Source organism: Globicephala melas, chromosome 19 (genome assembly GCF_963455315.2).
Source record: "Globicephala melas chromosome 19, mGloMel1.2, whole genome shotgun sequence".
Taxonomy (NCBI): domain Eukaryota; kingdom Metazoa; phylum Chordata; class Mammalia; order Artiodactyla; family Delphinidae; genus Globicephala; species Globicephala melas.
Window position 1 is genome coordinate 13,323,351 of NC_083332.1, and position 21,170 is coordinate 13,344,520.

Below are 21,170 nucleotides of genomic sequence, written 5' to 3' on the forward strand. Positions count from 1 at the left end.
CTGCCTGCATGCAGTGTGCAGTGCGACCAGAAAGAAAAAAAAAGTCAGAGTTTCATTGGTGGTACAGTGGTTAAGAATCCACCTGCCAATGCAGGGGACACGGGTTCCAGCCCTGGTCCGGGAAGATCCCACATGCCCCAGAGCCGCTAAGCCCGTGGGCCACAACTACTGAGCCTGCGCTCTAGAGCCTGCAAACCACAACTGCTGAAGCCCACGCGCCTAGAGCCTGTGCTCTGCAACAGGAGAAGCCACCGCAGTGAGAAGCCCACACACCGCAACGAAGACCCAGCACAGACAAAAAATTAAATAAATTAATTAAAAAAAAAAAAGCAAAGTATTCATTACAACCCTATTTGCCAGAGACAGAGACCTTGAACTAGTGACTTCTCCCCAGCCGGTTTCCTCTGCATACAACATAAAATAGTACAACCGCGTGGTGGTGTGGCAATTCAGGTTATACAGTCAGCGCTTAATGGTGGTGGGCCTATATTCCCATTCCCGTACATGGATAAATTCAGTAGTAACTTTTTTCTTTTATTTTTTAATATGTATTATTTTTTAATTTATTTTGGGCTGCATTGGGTCTTCATTGCCGCTCGCGGGCTTTCTCTAGTTGCGGCCAGTAGGCTTCTCATTGCAGTGGCTTCTCTTGTTGCAGAGCACTGGCTCTAGGCGCGCAGGCTTCAGTAGCTGTGGCTCGGTGGCTCCAGAGCGCAGGCTCAGTAGTTGTGGCCCATGGGCTTAGTTGCTCCGTGGCATGTGGGATCTTCCCGGACCAGGGCTGGAACCCATGTCCCTCGCATTGGCAGGAGGATTCTTAACCACTGTGCCACTAGGGAAGCCCCCTGTGGTTTTTTTTTTTTTGTTAATAAGGCACAAATGCATGATTGCAAACTTGCAGAGCTGCAGTTATTCTGCCATTATGCCCTTAGACATTCATCTGTCTTCAATTTCTCCACCATTATGAAACAGCTGTGGTGAATTCTGTACAGAATGTCCAAGAGCAGCGTGAACCATTTTCTTAGCCCGGGTATCTACTGGTCCAAAAGTTCCATGACCGAATCACTCTAATGGCCGGCGAACCTAGAAGGCTGTTTCCGGTTGCCCTTGGTAAAGATGGCGAGAAGAGGACCGTCACCGGGGTCAGGCTGCGAACTCGATGCCCTCACCAAACATGGCGGCCTTTTGTGCCCGCCCCCTTAGCTTCCTCCTGTCGGTTTACTCCAACGAATCAGTAGCTATGGCGGCGGTGATTCCGGCTTCTCGGAGGCTCCGCAACTTGCTGACCTGTCGTGAGTCACCTCTTGACCTTCGGGGGTCCGTTGAGCTTTCGTGCTGTCACAGCGACAGTCGGACGGGGAGGCCTGTCCCGGGTCTCGCAGGGTCCGAGCCCCTTATTAAACTCAGGGGTCCGTGCCCCCATCCAAACGAACGGCCTGTGTCTTACAGTCGGGTCGCTGACGGCTCAGTGTTCCCAACCTGGAGTCAGTACCACGATCACGGGTCTGAAGTGTTCCTCATACTGAGGCCACTGATAAGTGCGCCCTAATCTTAAAGTCTGTATTTCCCTAAACCAAGGCCTGTAACAGGACTGTGTTCCCCAATCTAGTGTCACTGAGATGTGTGCCCTCTGCTCTTGAAAGTGCTGTGCCCCCAATCTGGGGTCATCAATGGCTCTCCCTTCCTTCATCTCCCCAGGATTGACAGCCCGCACCAACCTGGGTCTCAGCCTTAACCTTCATCCCTTGAGTTCCTTTGCGCAAGATGAACCCTCCAAAGCAGCCCCCGAGGAAGCCCCAGGCCACAGCTATGAGTCCCTTCGGGTGACATCTGCCCAGAAACACATCCTGCATGTGCAGCTAAACCGGCCGGAGAAGAGAAACGCCATGAACAAGGCCTTCTGGAGGTCCGGCCTGCAGATTCTGGAGGCCTGCCTGCAGGAGGAGGCAGGGGCTAAGGGACTGGGCAGGGGTGGGCCTGAGGGCAGGGGACTCCCACGCCAGACATAGCCCTTCCCCCTTTCCCCCACAGCGAGATGGTGGTGTGCTTCAACAAGATTGCAGAAGATGCTGACTGTCGTGCTGTGGTGATCTCTGGCGCAGGAAAAATGTTCACTTCAGGTACGAGGTGCTCTCCACACCCACCCCTGCCAGTCTCCCCTGCTCCTGAGAATAGAGTAATGCTTCATAATTAGTGTTTTAAGCAGCTTCTAACTTCCACTTTGATCATTTTCAAATACAGAAATTAGTCCATGGGACTTCCCTGGCAGTCCAGTGGTTAAGACTGCACGCTTCCACTCCAGGAGGCATGGGTTCATCCCTGGTCGGGGAACTAGGACCCTATATGCCGCACAGTGCAGCAAAAACAAAAGAAAAGAAATTAGTCCAACAGAACATGACAGGATCATCGGCTCTAAAGTCAGGGTTTTCATCCTGAATCTGTGGCCTTGATCAAGGCCTTTAATCACCCAGAATCTGTTTTTTTCTAATGTCAGTAAAGCGTGTTGTAATAATTACACGCTTTCTGGCAATTCCCTGGCAGTCCAGTGGTTAGGACTCAGCACTTTCACTGCAGGGGCCCTGGTTCAATCCCTGGTCGGGGAACTAAGATCCTGCAAGCTGCGAGTGGCGTGGCCAAAAATAAAAAATTGCATGCTTTCGTGCAATTAATTACTCAGTCCACATGAACTGATTTCCAGTTACACGTCTGTTAGATCTTTTGATTGTCCCACAGGTCTTTTCTTCAGGTTGGATAGTTTCCATTGACCAGATTCATTGACTCCTTTGTCACCTCTGTTCTGCTGTTAAGCCCTTCCAATGATTTTTAAAAATTTCAGATACAGGCATACCTCAGAGATATTGTGGGTTCAGTTCTAGACTACCACAATAAAGCGAATATAGCAATAAAGCAAGTCACATGAACTTTTTGGTTTCCCAGTGCATGTAAAAGTTACATTTACACTATACTGTAGTCTATTAAGTGTGCAGTAGCATTATGTCTAAAAAAACAAAGTACAGGGGCTTCCCTGGTGGCGCAGTGGTTGAGAGTCCGCCTGCTGATGCAGGGGACACGGGTTCGTGCCCCGGTCCAGGAGGATCCCACGTGCCGTGGAGCGGCTGGGCCCGTGAGCCATGGCCGCTGAGCCTGCGTGTCCGGAGCCTGTGCTCCGCAACGGGAGAGGCCACAACAGTGAGAGGCCTGTGTATCGCAAAAAAAAAAAAAGTACTTACCTTAATTAAAAGGTAATTTATTGCTAAAAAATGCTAACCATTTGACAATGCAGGGTTGCTAGAAACCTTCAATGTGTAAAAAACACAGTATCTGTGGGACTTCCCTAATGGTTCAGTGGTTAAGATTCACTGTTTCCAATGCAGGGTTGCATGGGGCATGGGTTCGATACCTGGTCAGGGAACTAAGATCCCACATGCTGTGTGGTGCAGCCAACAAATCAAAAGGAAAAACAGTATCTGTGAAGCGCAGTAAAATGAGGTATGCCTGTATTGTACTTTGCAGTTCTCAAATTTCCATTTGGTTCTTTTTTATATTTTCCATTTCTCTGCTAAAGTTTCATATCTTTTTGTTTGTCACAATCATATTTTTTAAAAAATATTTATTTGTTTATCTTTGGCTGCATCGGTTCTTAGTTGCTCACTCGGGATCTTCATTGCCGCGTGCGGACTTCTCTCTGCTTGTGGCCCGCGTGCTCAGTAGTTGTGGCTTTCGGGTTTAGTTGCCCCTCGGCATGTGGGATCTTCGTTCCCCAACCAGGGATCAAACGTGAGTCCCCTGCATTGAAAGGCAGATGCTTAACCGCTGGACCACCAGGGATGTCCCACAACCATATTTTTCTTTGCATCATTGACCGTAGTTACAATGGCTGTTTTCAAATCCTTGTCTCCTAATTCCAACATCTGGGTCCCCTTGGCGTCAATCTCTGTTTCTTATCTTTTCTCTTGAAAAAAAATGGGTCTCATTTTCCTGTTTCTTTGTTTTCAGAGTAAGCTTAGATTGTATCCTGGATATTGGACTATGGGAGAAAATGATGTGGAAATTCAGGATCCTATTACATAATTCCAGAGTGTTGAGTTTCCTGTTTTAGCAGCTGAGTTGGAGTCAGTGTTTTAAATCTCTTTGCTGGGCTGCCTGCCTGCTTCATGGGTCAACAAGAGATTTGGGCAGAGCTTATACACAGAACCTGGGGCTCCCCTCTCTGGCTCTCTGCTTTCTGGAATGTCCCCCCCTCACTTTCTATCAGCTGAGGTCACCCTGGGCTCTGTTTGTCCTTTGGTTCTTCAAGCACAACTTCAGCCTGCCCTCAGGTTAACTTTAAAAACAGGTAACTCGGCCAGTCACTTCTTCCAGAGTCTGCCAGGTGCCTTCAGGTAATTGGATCTTGTCCAACAAGGGCACCTAGTTGGCACCTGTAGGAGGGTCCATACCAGAAGTGGAAGGTCACATACACTGATTTCTGCACAGGGCCCAGCCTAATGTTGGGGTCCCAGTGGTGACTGAGGCAGCCCCAGGCCCTGCCCTCATGGAGTTTCCAATTCAGTGGGGAAGACAGACAGTAAACAATGTATTTCTTTCTTTTTTTTTTTAATTTGCTTTAAAATATTTTATTGGAATTCTTTTGATAAGACCAAGTAAAGGCCACCTAAATGATTTTGGCCCCCAAATTTCTAGGCAGTCCCCTCTCCCCACCCCAGGAGGTTGACAGCTGCTCACACAGGTTAAGGCAGGGAAGATGTGGAGTTCCGAGGGTCTGTCCAACACCAGGTAGAGGACACCCTTTGTGTCAGCAGAATTCACAGTACCCAGGTAGAAGGTGCGCTGCTCTCCACTTCTTATCACAGCCTGTTAATGAAGTGGCAGGAACCATTACCGGGGCATCCCAGCTATCCCAACAGCACTTCTCCAAGAGGAGAATTCCAAACCTTAGGCCTTCAGTCACCAGGCTAGCCCTGAATCTCTGTGAAGGGACACTGCCCTGGCTGGGCTTCCAAAAGCTCTCCTGCTTTATTCAAGAATAACACAACAGTGGACGTCTTAAACACCCTCGAGGCGCTCAGGAGCCTCCTTCAAGAATCAGGGGCCTGGGGCTTCCCTGGTGGCGCAGTGGTTGAGAGTCCGCCTGCCGATGCGGGGGACACAGATTCGTGCCCCGGTCCGGGAGGATCCCACATGCCGCGGAGCGGCTGGGCCCGTGGGCCATGGCCGCTGAGCCTGCGCGTCCGGAGCCTGTGCTCCGCAATGGGAGAGGCCACAACAGTGAGAGGCCCGCGTACCGCAAAAAACAAAACAAAACAAAAAGAATCAGGGGCCTGGGAAGAAACCAGTGAGTCAGCAGAAGCCAGGGCGACTCCAGACGAGCGCCCCCTGCCCTGAGCAGGGTCAGTTCCGAGCAGTGGCATCACAGAGACATCAGGCGCTCTAGTCTGTAATGACAGTTCATCCTGCTCAGACAATGCATTTCTTTCTGTTTCGTCTGTTAACATCTCCGCACGTCGTGCCCGTTGTTTTCCTTCTACCACTCTCTCTGTTCTCCTTCATTCCTTTGTTCATCCATTCAACATTCCAGTGCCAGCCCCCTTCCTGGGTGCCTCGGACCTAGAAACAGAAAGCAGCCCCTGTTTCTGAGCCCTTTCCCTCGTGGAGTGCAGGATGAGGGTTCATGTGTAGCCGTGCCAGGCCTGGGGTCCTCATCTTTCAGCTCACAGCTGATTGTGGCCGTCTCGTCCCATTTTCAATCTGAAGGCCAGAAAGAAGAAACTCAACTTAATTAGCAGTTTCAATGATAGAATGAAACTACTAATTTAAAAAAAAAAGAAAAAAAGAACTAGCCCACACTTACTTACATTTGCGGAGTGTCTCTGAGCACCTTACACATATTAATTCTCACCACGACCCTATGAGACAGGCTCAGTCCCCATCCCAATTTGACAGGTGAGGAAACTGAGACCCAGAGAGAGGAAGAAACTTGCCCAGTTCTCACTGCTGCGATTTTTGAACATGGGCTGCCTTGCTGCAGAATCCTTGCTCTTCACGGCTAAGTGACCCAGGTGTCTGACAGGCTGGTTCAAAGTATGCCTAGCCGGAGGAGCCCGCCACCTCCCACCCCTGCCAGCCGCACACACCTTCACCTCTCTGTGGTCTCATCTGAAGAAAAGGGAGATGCTGTGAGCCCCCACCTCATCAGGTTGCCGTGAGGATGAAACGAGTTAATAGGCACAAAACATTAATTCATGTGGAACTTTTATTAATGTAGCTGCTATTATTATTTTTAAAAATAAATTTATTTATTTTTGGCTGCATTGGGTCTTCGTTGCTGCGCGCGGGCTTTCTCTAGTCGCAGCGAGCGGGGGCTACTCTTCGTTGCGGTGCGCGGGCTTCTCGTTGCGGTGGCTTCTCTTGTTGCAGAGAATGGGCTCTAGGCGCGTGGGCTTCAGTAATTGTGGCACGCAGGCTCGGTAGTTGCGGCTCGCGGGCTCTAGAGCGCAGGCTCAGTAGTTATGGCTCACGGGCTTAGTTGCTCCGCGGTATGTGGGATCTTCCCAGACCAGAGCTCGAACCCATGTCCCCTGCATTGGCAGGCAGGTTCTTAACCACTGCGCCACCAGGGAAGTCCCCGTAGCTGTTATTATTGATGATTATAAGTAAGTTAATTGTTATGATGAAGGAGATCTGAAACACTGAGGTTCCCAGGGAACGAGATAGGGAACCTCTCCGGAATGACTTCTGACTCTGGAGGGGGACACCTTGTACCGTGGTCTGGGGCCGTTTATTCCAAGGGGTTGCAGACACCCGTGTCTGCAGATCCAGGTAGGGCAGATAAACCAGCAAAAGCAGCGGGAGGAGGTGTGGCCAGGTGCCAAGCTGGGCTCGTTCTGGGGGTAAGCTTGGTCCCACTGAGTCATACAAGCTGTGCAGGCCTAGTGGGAAGCTGGCAGATGTCTGCAGGCTGACGCAGGCGCTCCTGGCCTCGGCTGAGACGGAGTATATAATAATAGTAACTGTGGTGATGCCATTACGTGCCAGCCATTGCTCTAAGCGCCTCTGGGCTCTGTCACTTGAATCCTTGCAGCCCCATCAGCTCTCGGGAGGATTTTAGGCTCATTTTACAGAGCAGAAACCCGAAACCCAAAGGATGGAGTGACCTGGCCAGGGTCACACAGAGGAGTTCTGTCTTACCCACATTTAACTTGCACAAATTCAGCTCTACCCTGCGTCAACACTCCTGTGTTCTCGTTCATTTAAATAAGCCTGTGCAGGCACCAGAGCCTCAGAGAGTCAGGGGTGTGGCTGAAGGTAGGAGTGACTTTTCAGGTTTGTCAAATAGCATTGTTCAGAGGACAGGCAAAAGGATGAGAGTGATTCACCTCGGGAAGAAGAAAATTCTGCTCAGAACGACCCCGTAGCTCCACCTCACTCAGAGTCAAAGTCAAAGTCCTCCTCTTGGCCCACAAGGCCCCACAGAGTCTGCCTCTGTCACCTCTCTGACGTTGGCTTTTCCTGCTTTCCCCCTTGCTCACTCCACTACGCTGGCCTCAGTGGTCCTCCATACAGACACCGGGGTCATTCCTACCGCAGGGCCTTTGCACTGGCTGTTCCTGACATGTAGAACTCTCTTATCCCAGATATCCCTACAGCTCCCTCCCTTATGGTCCTTCAGATCTTTATTCATATGTCACTTTTTCAGTTAAGAGGGTCCCTGACCACCCTACTTAATACTGCAAGAGCCCTCACTGTGCATGTGCACGCACGCGTGCGCACACACACACACACACACACACACACTCCATTCCACTTCCCTCCTTTAATTTTCTTTTAGTACTTATTGCCACCTGACAAAATGTATCTTCTTACCTGTTTGTTTCCCATAGAAGGGCAGCTCCATGGGGGCAGAGATTGTTGTCTGTCTTGTTCACTTATTGAGCACCTGCTGTGTGCTAGGCCCTGGTAGGCACTGGGGATACAGTGGTGGGCAAAAAGCCAAACTCCTTGGGGGTGGGGAGATGGGGAAGACAAACTCCTCCGCTCATGGAGCTCACATCCTAGAAAGGGAGACAGGCACTAAACGAGATAAGCATACAGTTATGTGGTAACAAGAAGGCAGTGCGGGAGATATGGCCAAGAAAGGAGGTGAAAGGTGACAGGCTGCAATTTAGCCAGGGTGCCCAGAGGAGGCCTCTCTGAGGAGGTGACCTTTGAACTGTGGCCTGATCGCTGGGGAAGGGCTGTTCTAGGCAGAGGGAGGAGCAGGCACAGAGGCCCTAGGAAGCGAATGTGTTGTCGGAATGGCTGATGGAGGCCTGCGTGCCCAGTGGCATAGGCTGGAGATGATGCTTGTGCAGGGCTGGTAAGGTCTTGGCAGAAGACCTGGCATTTCATTCTAAGTAAGAGGGATGGGGGGCGTCGGGGAGAAGAGAGGGCCCTGAGGTGATCACAAGTGCCCTCTGGCCGCATGTGGGGAACAGACTGTGGCGGCAGGTCAGTGGAGGAAAGGTCAGGCTTGGGATTGTCTTAAAGTTGGAGCCACAAAAATTTCTCCATTTCCGAGCTTCCTGTCTCAGGAAACATCACCACCTTTGACGCAGTTGCTCGTGCCCAAAACCTTGACCTCCAGGCCATCTGGCATCACAGTGAAAAGCACGGCCCCTGGAGCCAGCTGCATAGTTCTGGGCTTGAAGTCGCAGTTCCACTGCTCACAAGCCAGTGTGACCTTGGGCGTGTGATTTAAGCTCCCCGTGCCTCAGTTTCTCCCCCAGGAAAATGGAGGTAGTAATAGGACCTACCTCAGAGGGTCATTGTGAGGCTAAGGTGAGCAAAGACTCGATATACGTTAGCTTGCCTCGTCTTCACACCCCAAAGGCAGTCCCTCCTGTGTGAGTTGCTGCCTCCACCGTGGCGGTTTGCGTGGCCTCTGAACCCTAGCCAGGGCAACGGGTTGGGCCTGGGCGGCTAGGTGAGCCTCCCCAGATCTCCCCACCAGGTATCGACTTCGTGGACATGGCTTCAGGCCTCCTTCAGCCCGCAGGAGACGACGTGGCCCGTATCAGCTGGCACCTCCATAGCCTCCTCAGCAGATACCAAGAGACCTTCAGCGTCATCGAGAAGGTGACCCTGGGAGGCTAGCAGGGCAGCCCCCTTCCTGCCGCTCCTGGACCAGCCTTGACCCCGCCCCTCCTGTCCCCTTCCAGTGCCCTAAGCCGGTGATTGGCGCCATCCATGGGGGCTGCATTGGTGCAGGTGAGTCTGCAGCCACCCACCCAGATCTGCTGCCAGTTAGACTGGCCCTAGGTGCAACCCCACAGTCTGGGGGTGGGGGGGGAGCAGTCCTGTGGTTGTTTAGTGTCCCTGGCCTCTGCTTCCCAGGAGTGGATCTTATCACTGCCTGTGACATCCGGTACTGTACCCAGGATGCTTCCTTCCAGGTGAAGGTGAGCCATCCTCCCGAGCTTCTGATTCCTTGGGCCCTGCTTAGAGCTGGGAAATGAGTGGCAGAGACAGGTCAGAGCAGGGGTAGAGCAGGGACAGAGCAAGCCAAGGGGGTGGGCGTGAGTCTAGACGGCTTCCTGGAAGAGTGAGTTAGAGCTGAACCTTAAAAAGTAACCCCTGGGACTTCCCTGGCGGTCCAATGGTTAAGACTCCGCGCTTCCAAGGCAGGGGGCGCCTGTTTGACCCCTGGTCAGGGAACTAAGATCCCACGTGCCACAGGAGCAAAAAAATAAAGAAAAGAAAAGTAACACTTGGCCAGGGAGGAAGTCAAGGGTAGGCCATGCAGTCAGTGTGAGGTCAGGAGTGAGTCAAGTTGTCAGGCTGGGGGCGCTGCTTGGCGTCAGTGCTGGAGGGGGCGGGAGGCACGATGGAGCTCACGGTTGGAGGGGGGCAGGGCAGGGATAAGCAAGGCTTCTGTCTGGAGATAGATGCAGCTGACCTCAAAGAATTGGGAGGGCAGAAGAATTGGAAGGTGAGCTGTATTCTAGACCGAAGGAACCTATATGGGCAAAAGTATGTGGATGGGAATGAAACGGGGTGTTTGGAATGGGAGCCTCTGAGGTGGGGGTGGGGTGGGACCTCTGCAGTAAATGCGGAATTTCGTTGGCATTGAGGTTGTATGGGGGACAGTAGTGGGCAGAAACTAAGCACGGGCAGGATTGCTCCCCCCAGGAGGTGGACCTAGGTTTGGCAGCGGATGTGGGAACCCTGCAGCGACTGCCCAGAGTCATCGGGAACCAGAGGTGGGTGAGAGGAGCCTGGGGGAGGGGACGGCAGGACATCTCCTAGACCTGGGATGACTGCCACCCCCGACACGCTCTGCCCTCTTGCAGCCTGGTCAACGAGCTGGCCTTCACTGCCCGCAAGATGATGGCTGACGAGGCCCTGGACTGTGGGCTGGTCAGGTAGGGGCTGAGGCCTGTCCTGGATAAGAGCTCAGGGGCAGCCAGACCTGGGTGGGGCTCTCTGGATCCCCCAGTACCTTAACTCATGGATTCCAAGTGGCCTCCTCTCTCTGGGTGGTCTGGAGTCTACTGCCCTGCTCTGATTGGTCCATTTCACTGCGGTATCTTCCATTTTCTACTGTGATTGGCCATTTGTTCATCCATGAGAGGGAGAGGAGAGCTCTTCTCAGACCGCCGACTGCAAATGCCTTTCATCCTCAGCCGGGTCTTCCCAGACAAGGAGGTCATGCTTGATGCGGCCTTCGCCCTGGCAGCCGAGATTTCCAGCAAGAGCCCCGTGGCGGTGCAGAGCACCAAGATCAACCTGCTCTACTCCCGCGACCATTCGGTGACCGACAGCCTCAACTTCATGGTGAGACTCTCCGTCCGACCAATCACATCCCTTCTCTGATCCCAGAGCAACCAATCAGGGCACAGCGGCCCCTTGCAGGCCTTGTCCTCTGACTGGTGCGCTGCTATCTCCTATTTTTCATTGGTCCAATTAAAATCTTCCCGTATCCTTTCCATTCCCCGCCGCCGTTTTTATCCAGAAATCCTGGAACATGAGCATGCTGCAGACAGAGGATGTCGTTAAGTCTCTCCAGGCCTTAATGGAGAAGAAGGAACTGAAGACCATCACCTTCTCCAAGCTCTGAGAGGCCCTTCATCCCAGGTCCTGGCCCAGGGTCTAGCTTTGTCCCGTCTCATGACTGCGCTTCCTCATTCGCAGAGAGGGAGGATTAGTGAAGATGGTCCCCCTCGCTGTCTTCTTTGCCAGTCTCCCTGTTTTCATGCCTTGTCTTCGCCCCACGAACAATAAAGCAATATAAAGAACCCGGTGTCCTTATTGGAGAGAGAGGCGAGGCAGAAAGGGGGTTAACGTGATGATCCTGGGGGCTCCAAAGACCACGGTTGTGCTGAAAGTTGGGGACAGAGATATGACCAATGGGCATGGAAGCCATGCAGGTGATGACCATTCAGAGTGGCAGTGGGCAGGCCAGGGCTGGTAGCAAGTCACGTGGAAGGCCGCAGACGGTCTTCCTGCCTGCCCCAGGCTTGTGGGCGGCATTTCCCCTGCCTGGCCCCCACTCACTACACAGCGTAGTAGGTTCCGGTGCTGGAGTCTGGCTAGGGTTCTGCTGCTACCCAGTCTTGGGCCAACTGCCTCACTTCTTGAAGCTCTGAGTTCTCTTTTCCATATATAATCCCAACCTCCTGGAGAATTCCCTGGCGGTCCAGTGGTTAGGGCTTTCACTGCAGCGGCCCGGGTTCAATCCCCTGTGGGGGAACGAAGATCCCGCAAGCTGCGTGGCGTGGCCAGAAAAATAAATAAATAAACCAACGTCCTGGATTTACGTTTGGAATGAGGGCAAGAGACCAAGCATTAATTTACAAGGTATTATTTTCCTTTTTTTCTTCTTTTTCGGCCGCGCCGTGTGGCTTGTGGGAGATTTGTGGGATCTTAGTTCCCCTGACCAGGGATGGAACCCAGCGCCACGGCAGTGAAAGCACGGAGTCCTAACCACTGGACCACCAGGGAAGTCCCCAAGCATTAATTTAGTGTCTCCTATATGCCACGTCCTGTTATGAATATTTATTAACTTAGTAATTCCTTTCAAGGACCCTATGAGGTTAATACTATTAATATTCCCTATTTAACAGATGGGCAAATGGGCAAATTGAGGTTAAACCACTGACGCAAGATCAAACAGCGAAGAAGCGGCAGAGGAAGGAGTTTAACCCAGAACCTCAGGCCCCAGAAGTCAGTGATCTAAACCACGACATATACAACATGACGTACATGCTAGAGGCGCACAGCAATAAACTGAGGTCCTCGAACAGTTCCTGGGAGTATCAGGAGTGCCCAGTTCCTCCTTGCTTTTTCACTTGTTTCCGTTGCCCATCTGTCCTGGGCCACTCCTTTTAGCCTTACCCTGCCCAACCCTCCTGGCCTCACCCTCCCTCTGACAACAAAGGGTCAGCCAGGTTTTTATGGGCTCCGATAAGGCCCTTGAAGGGCCAAAGTTCGCCAGCACTTCCTCTTTGCAGGAGGGCCTAGAGGAGGCGGTCCTGAGCTGAGTACCCCAGGCCTGGCCCAGAAGATCTGGGTTCCGGCTGGTTACCAGTGAGGCTGGTAAGAGAAGGGAGACTGGGGGTGCCCTAGAAGATGTGTGTCTAGGATCCCTAGAAGAGGGACCCCGTGGACCCTGCCCTGCCAGCCACTCCCTTATCCTCAGGTATAAGGGCCACCCACCAGCCTCTCTCTGCCGCCATTCCCTGCTCCTGCAGCTCTTCTCACTGTAGCAGCCACCAGCCCAGCCTCTCAAGATGGCCTTCGTTCCTGCACCAGGCTACCAGCCCACCTACAACCCGGTGAGATACCCTAGTCCCTGGCTTGGCTCCACCCTGACCGCCACGCACCAATTTACCCTCACCCTGATCCTCAGAGGCAGCCACCGGGCGTTGTGGGTCTGATTTACCTAGTACTGACCCTGGGGCTTGACTTACTCCCACCCTGATAGACTATTTACATCCAGCTCCAGCTCTCAGCCTTCTTCATCTTCACGCTGATCCCTCACCCCTTGGTTTCCTCTCCCTTGCTTAAGGGAGGGGGACTGGAGGGGCTGCTGACTGAGTAGTAAGGGCTGCAATAGGCAGATGACCTTTGAGGCCCCTCACCTGGCCCTTTCTGCAGACGCTGCCCTACCACAGGCCCATCCCAGGCAGTCTCAGAGTTGGAATGTCCATTTACATCCAAGGAGTGGCTAGCGAGCATATGAAGAGGTAAGACCCTCCCCCATGCCAGGCTAGGCTGGGAGGGGGCTAAAAACAGGGGGCTTCCAGCCCAGGTGCAGGAGGCCTATTTCCCTCCCTCCCCGCCGCTGAGAAGAGGGCTCTATGCCACCGCACCTGATGGCCAAGGAACAGCTCTGGTCTGGGGAGTCCAGGGCTTGGTGATCAGATCAGGAGGGGGGCTGGGAGGTGTTAGGGAGACTCACCATGACAGGTGGCCCCAGAGTTGGGACACTGGATTGGAATTGTTGGGTATGACAGCATGAATTAAGATCACAGGCTCAGAGCCGGTCCACCTGAGTTCATGTCCCAGCTCTGTCACTTACCAACCGTGTGACTGGGAAAGCTCTGTGTGCTTTAGTTTGTCATCTATAAAATGGGTTTTGAGGATTCAGTATGTAAAACATATAGAGTCGTATATTCAGCACTACAGCAACTCTTAGCTTTTTGTTTCTTTAATTTTTTTGGCAGCGTTGGGTCTTCATTCCATGCGGGCTTTCTTTAGTTGAGGCGAGTGGTGGCGGGAGGGCTACTCTTTGTTGCGGTGCGCGGGCTTCTCACTGCGGTGGCTTCTCTTGTTGTGGAGCACGGGCTCTAGGTTTGTGGGCTTCAGTAGTTATGGTACGTGGGCTCAGTAGTTGTGGTGCACGGGCTTAGTTGCTCCGCGGCATGTGGGATCTTCCCGGACCAGGGTTCAAACCTGTGTCCTCTGCATTGGCAGGCGGATTCTTAACCACTGCGCCACCAGGGAAGTCCACTTAGCTTTTTTCATGGTTTTAAAATTGTGATGATAAAAAAAAAATGGTGATGATAATTGAATGATGTCATAGGACTGTTGTTTCTTTGGTCATTGTTTCTGTGTCCACCGAGTACCCACTCTGTGACTAGTCGCTGGGGACAGAGCATCCAACAGGACAAAGATCCCTGTCCTCGTGGAGCTGACATCCTAGTAGAGGAGACAGATAAAAAATAAATAAGTCAGATATATAATAAGTCAGATGGCAATAAATGCTATGGAGACAAATGAGGAGGGAAGGGAGATGGGGAGCAGATGTGGGGTAGGGGTTGTGTGGCATTGTCCCTTTAAATAAGGTGGCCAGGGAAAGGTTCCTGGGAAGGGAATTTTTCAGCAAAGACTTGAAGGAGGTGAGAGGGAGGGAGCCTGGGGTGTATCTGAGGGAAGAGCATTCCAAGCAGAAAGAACAGCCAGTGCAAAGGTCCTGAGGCAGGTGTGTACCTGCCCCCTTGGAATACTTTGGGGGCTGCTGGTGTGAAGGGAGCTGTGGAAGGTGCTCCGATTTGGGTTTTCACAGGGTCCCTCTGGCTGCCTGTGGGGAATGGCCTTCAGAAGCCAGGGAGGGGGCAGAGAGACCTGAGCTGATAGAGACTGGGCTGGGGTAAATGCAGGAGTCCCAGTAGCAGTCTTATTTGAAGCTGGGTCAGGGAAGGGAGTGAGCAAAGGGGTAGCGGTGGGAATCTGCCCCTTGGAGTGCAGGGGCACGATCTCCCCCTCCAGTCTTGGGTCAATAGTGCGCTGGCATGGGCGGCCAGGGGAACAGCCCTTCGTGTCCCACCAGGTTCTTCGTGAACTTCGAGGTGGGGCAGGGCCCAGAGGCAGACGTCGCCTTCCACTTCAATCCCCGCTTTGACGGCTGGGATAAGGTGGTCTTAAACACGAGGCAGAATGGCAACTGGGGCAAGGAGGAGAAGAAAAGGAGCATGCCATTCAGCAAGGGTGCCGCCTTCGAGCTGGTGTTCATGGTCTTGGCCGAGCACTACAAGGTCGGAGTCTCGAGGGCGAGGCCTCCCCTCCCCACCCCTCCCTCCCCCCTTCCCTTCCTTCCTCCCTCCCTGCCTTTCTGCCTTCCCCTGATCCCTCCCTCTCTCCCTTTCTTTCTTCGTTTTTCCTCTCTCCCTTCCCCCTCCCTCCTCCCTTCCTACCTCACTTTTCTTTTCTTTTCTTTTCCTCCTCTCCTGCCTCTTTTTCTCATTCCCATTCCTCCACCTCGGAGAGCCTTCTAATGTGTTTCATGCATAACATCCTGCTCCCGTGTTCTTGCGAGGTATGTATTTTGGCCCTTTCTTATCAGGAAGTCTAAACACACACAGAAGCACAGAGGCCTGGGAAGCCCTCCTCTCCTTGGCCAGCACCGATAGCTGTCCACTCCAGGTTCCTCTGCTCCTATCTCTACCTCCCACTTCCCCTCCGGTTATTTAGAAGCAAATCCCAGCTATCATACAATTTCATTCGTAAATATGAATGGAGTTCTCTCCACCCCCTGCCTCCCCATAAATGACACACATCAGACACCCTGTGCACATCTGTCCCAGCCTGACCCATGGGAGAAGTCTTCTGGGAGGATGACCTACCTGGACGTTATCTGCCCTCATATAGACACCAGATATCTAACCTCATCACCAAGGTTAACATTAGGGCTTGAGCTCGGACAGACACGGGTTCAAGTCTGGGCTTTGCCTCTCCCCAACATGTGACCTTGAGCTGGTCACTCTACTACCTGGAACCTCTGCTTTCTTGAACAACAGGGACAGTGTTTTGTCCTCCCTCACGGAGCTGTTGAGCCCATCACCATGTTGATGCCAGCAGGTAAAGTGCTTAGCACGTAGGAAGCTCTCAGTCCTGGGGAGCTGGGTCTCGGCTGTGCCCGTTGCTTAGCACTATAACTAGAACCGTGAGGGCTTACAGTACTCTTGAGATGTGATGACAAGGCAAGGCTCTGGGATTTCCACAGTGCCTCTGACATGCCTTCCCAACAGTCCCAGAGCGAGATCCCATTTTACAGATGCAGAGACGAAGACTCAGGGAAGTGAGTGACTTACCTAAGGTCCCACAGCCAAGACATGTCAGAGCTGGACCTGACACCCAATCATTTGGTACCAAAACCAGGACTCCCATTCAGTGATCTCCCAATCTCCATCCTCAGGCTAAATTCTCTATTCTCGTCTGCCCACCAATCTGTGAGCTGACTTTTGACCTCTGACCGGTGGACTCAAGATTCCTGACTCTGAGGCTGTCCCAGCTCACCCTCAAAACTTGTGACCCCCAAGTTAAAAATCTCCCTGTTTCCTGCTTCCTGTTTTCTACCCTCCAGGGTCAGAGGTGCCACCTCTGACCTGACCCCTGCCCTCCAGGTGGTGGTAAATGGGGATCCCTTCTATGAGTTTGGGCACCGGATCCCGCTACAGATGGTCACCCACCTGCATGTGGATGGCGACCTGCAGCTTCAATCAATCAACTTCATCGGAGGCGAGCCCACCCCAAACCAGGTGTGTGGTGTGTCCCCCTCTTGTTTGCTTGCTTTCTTCCTTAATTCACCCCTACATTCACTTATTTCCAGAGCACCTGCTCTGGGCCAGACCCTTTGCCAGGTGACGCCGCAGACCCAGCGGCAACCAGGACAGTCTACTGGGAAGACAGATGTGTCACCAGATAGTAGTGGCCACAAGTTGTCAGTGCGGGGGTGGGGCGCATTCAGGAGGTCTGGAGAGTCTTTTTTCTTTTAAGGTATTGGCACCATTTTCTACACTGTCATTTTATTTTATTTACTTATTTAATTATTTTGGCTGTGCCACGTGGCTTGCAGGATCCTAGTTCCCTGACCAGGGATTGAACCCTGGCCCTTGGCAGTGAAAGCGCAGAGTCCCAACCACTGGACAGCCAGGGGAGTCCCTGGAAAGTCTTAGGAAGGGCTTTCTGGAGGAGAAGTAGGTGTGTAAGCTGAGTCAGAAAGTGATGACAGGGAGGGACAAAAACCACAGGAGTAGCAAACGTGTTTCTGAGAAGTTGCCTGACGTCATGAGTCAGCTGGGAAATTCACCGCCAATCCCAGGGAGCTACCACTACGCACCCGCCAGAAGGGCTGTCACGGGAAGGGCACATCATACCCACGGCTGGTGAGGCCGTGGACTGGCCGACACTCCCATACCTCGGGAAATAACTGGGCAGCATCTACGGAAGCTGAACAGACACACGCCGGTGACCGTGAAACCCCACTACCAGGTCCACGGTGAACAACTGGCCAGGACACAGGCACTAGAACCCCACAGCAGCACTACTTGGAGAAGCCCAAACCTCAGAACCCTGGCATGTCCTTCAGCTGAGGGCTCTACCCTTCCCAACCTGTAAGTCCCCCAGCCCCTCCAAGGGGAAAGGGCACTGGTGACCCTGAGCCCCATTCTACAGATGTGGGAACTGAGGCACGGAGTGCTTCAGTAACTTGCCCAAGATCGTGGAGCTCGTAAGCGGCAGAGGCACGGATCCAACCACTCCTCTGCCTCCCTGATGAGGAAATGCTGGGATTGTCTTCATCCCTAAGGTGGCCTTGGGCCTATGGGTGTTCATTTTACTGTTGTGCTTCATCAGTGTATTTTATTTTATTATTTATTTACTTACTTACTTATGGCCACACTGCATGGCTTGCGGAATGTTAGTTCCCTGACCAGGGATCGAACCCTGGGCCCCCACAATGAGAGTGCCAAGTCCTAACCGCTGGACCGCCAGGGAATTCCCTCATCAATGTATTTTAAAAAGAAAAACAACATGGGAATTCCCTGGCGGTCCAGTGGTTAGGACTCCTCACTTTCACTGCCGAGGGCCCGGGTTCAATCCCTGATCAGGGAACTAAGATCCTGCAAAACGCTCAACGCGGCTAGAATAAAAAGAAAAACAACAATGACGCAATTTTTAAAGGACCTTCAGGATAGCTGGCTTAAAGCGGAAGTCGAGGCAGAAATGAGTGCATCAGAAACAGAGAGAAAGAGTGAATAAAAATTGTTTGGCGGGGAAAGGAACCACTGGTGAGAAGGTGAGGACGAGAGAGAGGAACAGAGACAGCGAGTAAGAGAGGCTGAGAAACAGAAACAGAGTCACACACAGACTGAAAGAGCTGAGACAGACAAGGGAGAGACAGGAGCTTGGCTGGCTAAAGCACCCCTCGTTGCCCCAGGGGTGCGCATGTAGAGTGAGGGGCAAATCATGCTTGGAGACGAGGTGAGCAGGGTGTTGTGTGGGCCTGCGGGTGTGTAATGGGGGTGCACGCTTTATCGTGTGGCTCCTGGAGGGAGGAGAGGAGTGGATGAGGGTCCTGGGTCAGCAGGAAGCCAGGACAGAGGTGGGGACAGAAACAGAATTTACCAGCCTTGTCCTAAAGGAGTGGGCTGAGGTTCGCTGTGCACTGGAGATCCCTAAACACGGCGAGTTCCTCTCCCTGAATGAGCCATCTGGGTGGTACCCTTTGACCCCGAGTTCCCTTGGATGGTGGTGGTGGGCTGCCCTGGGGCGGGCATCCTTGACACCCTCCAGGCCCTAGTTTAGGGTCCCCCTCATTGCCTCCTTCTCCTTCTGTGCCCACAGATACCCATGCCTAATCCGGCGTACCCAGTAAGTACCTGCTGGTGGGTGATGGACTTCCCCTTGAGGTGGGGTTCAGTGGCTGAGGAGGTCCTAGGGCAGCCAAAGGACCCCCAGCCTCTCTCCATTCATGCCTTCCGTCCATCTGTGTAGGGTCCCGGGCAGTGCTACCAAGAGCCAAGTAACCTCCCTGTAAGTGGGAGGGTTGTGTGGCCATTTGGGGGTGGGTGGCAAGAACTGGAGGGTGGTCAGAGAGACTGGATCCCCAGTTGTACTAATCCAGCACCTAGAGCTACGCCTGCATGGAGTAGGTGGGCCTAATATTTGCCGAATATTATAGAATAACTCTTCCTCACTTCACAGACCATGGAGGGACCCCCAGCCTTCAACCCGGTAAGGTCTCTGGTGGGAGTTTAGGGTTCTGTGGTGGGCAGTTTGTGGGGAAGCAGGAACTGGTGGTGGGTCGGGGGTCCTGAGCCATGGGGAGCCCTGAGAAGGTAGGAAATAGAGTGGGCAGAGGGTGTTTGGGGCGGGAGGGGGGTGGGGAGAGGGTGGAGTTGGTGGTCAGAGGGTGTGGAGGTTGGGGGTTTGGGACATTTCCCAGGACAAGTGAGAGCCCCTCTCTGAAAATTTGTCCCTGCCTCTGGCTTCTGGGGACCTGAGAGACGATGGGACACCATGTGCTCTTCCCACAGCCTGTGCCATTTAATGGGAGACTGCAAGGGGGGCTTACAGCCCGAAGAACCATTATTGTCAAGGGCTACGTACCCGCCACAGCCAAGAGGTACAGAATCTAGATTGAGGTGTGAATCCTTGGTCCTCCTCATCCCTCAGTCCTAGGAGACTGAGCCCTCAGCCTCCTCCACTGGAGACCTGGGAGTCCAGTCCCCAGTCCCCTCCTTCCTTGGGGAGCAAAGCGCTCCCCCACCTCCTTCCCACCCATCTTACTCCTACCCTTCTCTCTGCCCCCAGCTTTGTCATCAACTTCAAGGTGGGGTCCTCAGGGGACCTGGCTCTGCACATTAACCCCCGGCTGAATGAGGGCAGCGTGGTTCGGAACAGTTTTCTGAATGGCTCGTGGGGAGCTGAGGAAAGGAATGTCTCCTACAACCCGTTTGGTCCTGGACAGTTCTTTGATGTGAGTCTGGGGTCTCTTTCCCTGCTTCCCTCCAAAGCCTCTGTCCTGGCTCTGGCCTCATGCCCTCCCCTCTCTCTGCAGCTGTCCATTCGCTGTGGCATGGATCGCTTCAAGGTGTACGCCAACGGCCAGCACCTCTTCGACTTCTCCCATCGCCTTTCGGCCTTCCAGAGGGTGGACATGGTGGAGATCCAGGGTGATGTCACCTTGTCCTATGTCCAGATCTGATCTATATCTGGGGCCATAACCCCTGGGAACACAGAGGAAGATCCTGTAGGACTCCTTTCTAAGCCCCTAATAAAATGTCTGAGGGTGTTTTGTGAGTGTACACGACCCTGTTCGCCTCCCTCACTGTTCCTTCCTTCTTGGTTCAATCGTGCACTATCCATTCAGCCATCCAATCATCTACCCATCCATCCTCTCATCATAATAAATCTAGGGCTTTATGTGTATGAACCCATTCACTCCTCACAATGCCAGGAGGTAGGAACTATTATTATTTTCCATCTGTAAATGATGAAGAGACAGGCAAAGAAAAATAAAGCTGTTGTCCAAGGTCACAGAGTCTGTAAATGGCAGAACTAGTATCCAAATCGAGGTGGTCTGGCTCCCAAGGCTACGTACTCAACCACTATACAGCCTGTTGTCCCATCCACCCTGCATCCATCCAACCAAAAGTCCATATACCCATTCGACATCCAGCCATCTAGCCACTCACCAATCCATCTATCTGTCTGTTTGTCCAGCCATCTTTTCATCCATCCCTTCATCCACCCACCCATCCATTCATCCCTCCATCCATCTATCTCATCATCCATCAATCTTTCCAAACATTCATCCGAGCATATGTTCATCCATCCATCTAAACATTCAATGATCCATCCACTCTACCTCTCCATTTTAGCTGTTTGTTCATCCATTCATCATCCAGCCGTTCACCCATCCATCTGACCATCCATCCATTCAAACATCTAACTACTTATTTATTAGTCCATATGTCTATTCGCTCAGCCATGCTTACATCCAGATTTCATTCATCCTTTCATCTCTTCACTCCCTCCATTTGTCCATGCAGTTCTCTGCCTTCCAGCACATCCATCCATCCGTCCATTTGTCCATTTTTTATCTATCCAGTCATCCATTCTTCTCTTCATGATCTATTCCTCCATCCATTTCCAATTATTTATCCATACATTTATCTCTTCATCTGCCCACTAACCATGAGTCATTCATTCAAACATCCTTTTACCATCATCTTTGTGTTGATTTAATAATTTGTTCATTTCCTTACACTTTCATGCATCCATTTATTCACTCTTATTCATTCACTCACTCGCTTCTTCACATATCCAGTCATTTGTCACTGTCTATTCAATTACTCATTCAGTTTATTGTCTCATTCATTCACCTAGTGTAGTTCTTAAACAGTCCT

General features: G+C 52.3%; 2 protein-coding genes across 3 annotated transcripts; both read left to right on the forward strand.

Annotated features, from left to right (window-relative positions):
- The first annotated feature begins 1,169 nt into the window (after positions 1 to 1,169).
- On the forward strand, positions 1,170 to 12,067 carry ECH1 (enoyl-CoA hydratase 1). The gene is made up of 10 exons (XM_030874330.3): positions 1,170 to 1,292; positions 1,699 to 1,906; positions 2,032 to 2,120; positions 8,990 to 9,114; positions 9,198 to 9,246; positions 9,373 to 9,437; positions 10,168 to 10,238; positions 10,329 to 10,400; positions 10,662 to 10,812; positions 10,991 to 12,067. The coding sequence occupies exons 1-10, from the start codon at positions 1,175 to 1,177 to the stop codon at positions 11,093 to 11,095; spliced, it is 1,053 nt and encodes a 350-aa protein (XP_030730190.1). The 5' UTR covers positions 1,170 to 1,174; the 3' UTR covers positions 11,096 to 12,067.
- Positions 12,068 to 12,102: 35 nt separating this feature from the next.
- Positions 12,103 to 20,066, forward strand: LGALS4 (galectin 4). 2 transcript variants are annotated; one of them, XM_030874332.2, is made up of 11 exons: positions 12,103 to 12,573; positions 12,677 to 12,812; positions 13,135 to 13,223; positions 14,810 to 15,014; positions 16,383 to 16,517; positions 18,604 to 18,630; positions 18,754 to 18,792; positions 18,964 to 18,993; positions 19,296 to 19,384; positions 19,573 to 19,738; positions 19,820 to 20,066. In XM_030874332.2, exons 2-11 carry the CDS (start codon positions 12,768 to 12,770, stop codon positions 19,964 to 19,966), a joined length of 972 nt encoding a protein of 323 aa, XP_030730192.1. In that variant the 5' UTR covers positions 12,103 to 12,573; positions 12,677 to 12,767; the 3' UTR covers positions 19,967 to 20,066. The 2 variants fall into 2 exon arrangements, with proteins under 2 accessions (XP_030730192.1, XP_030730193.1); XM_030874333.2 differs by lacking the exon at positions 18,754 to 18,792.
- The last annotated feature ends 1,104 nt before the right edge of the window (positions 20,067 to 21,170 follow it).

What these genes read in the sequence shown, in the direction of transcription:
- ECH1 (XM_030874330.3), top strand. Translation starts at nt 1,175, where the DNA reads ATGGCGGCCTTTTGTGCCCGCCCCCTTAGCTTCCTCCTGTCGGTTTAC. An exon ending in AGGAAAAATGTTCACTTCAG is followed by an intron (nt 2,121 to 8,989) that starts GTACGAGGTGCT and finishes TCTCCCCACCAG; the next exon opens with GTATCGACTTCGTGGACATG. An exon ending in TGGGGGCTGCATTGGTGCAG is followed by an intron (nt 9,247 to 9,372) that starts GTGAGTCTGCAG and finishes TCTGCTTCCCAG; the next exon opens with GAGTGGATCTTATCACTGCC.
- LGALS4 (XM_030874332.2), top strand. Translation starts at nt 12,768, where the DNA reads ATGGCCTTCGTTCCTGCACCAGGCTACCAGCCCACCTACAACCCG. An exon ending in TCTTGGCCGAGCACTACAAG is followed by an intron (nt 15,015 to 16,382) that starts GTCGGAGTCTCG and finishes CCTGCCCTCCAG; the next exon opens with GTGGTGGTAAATGGGGATCC. An exon ending in AAGAGCCAAGTAACCTCCCT is followed by an intron (nt 18,793 to 18,963) that starts GTAAGTGGGAGG and finishes CTCACTTCACAG; the next exon opens with ACCATGGAGGGACCCCCAGC.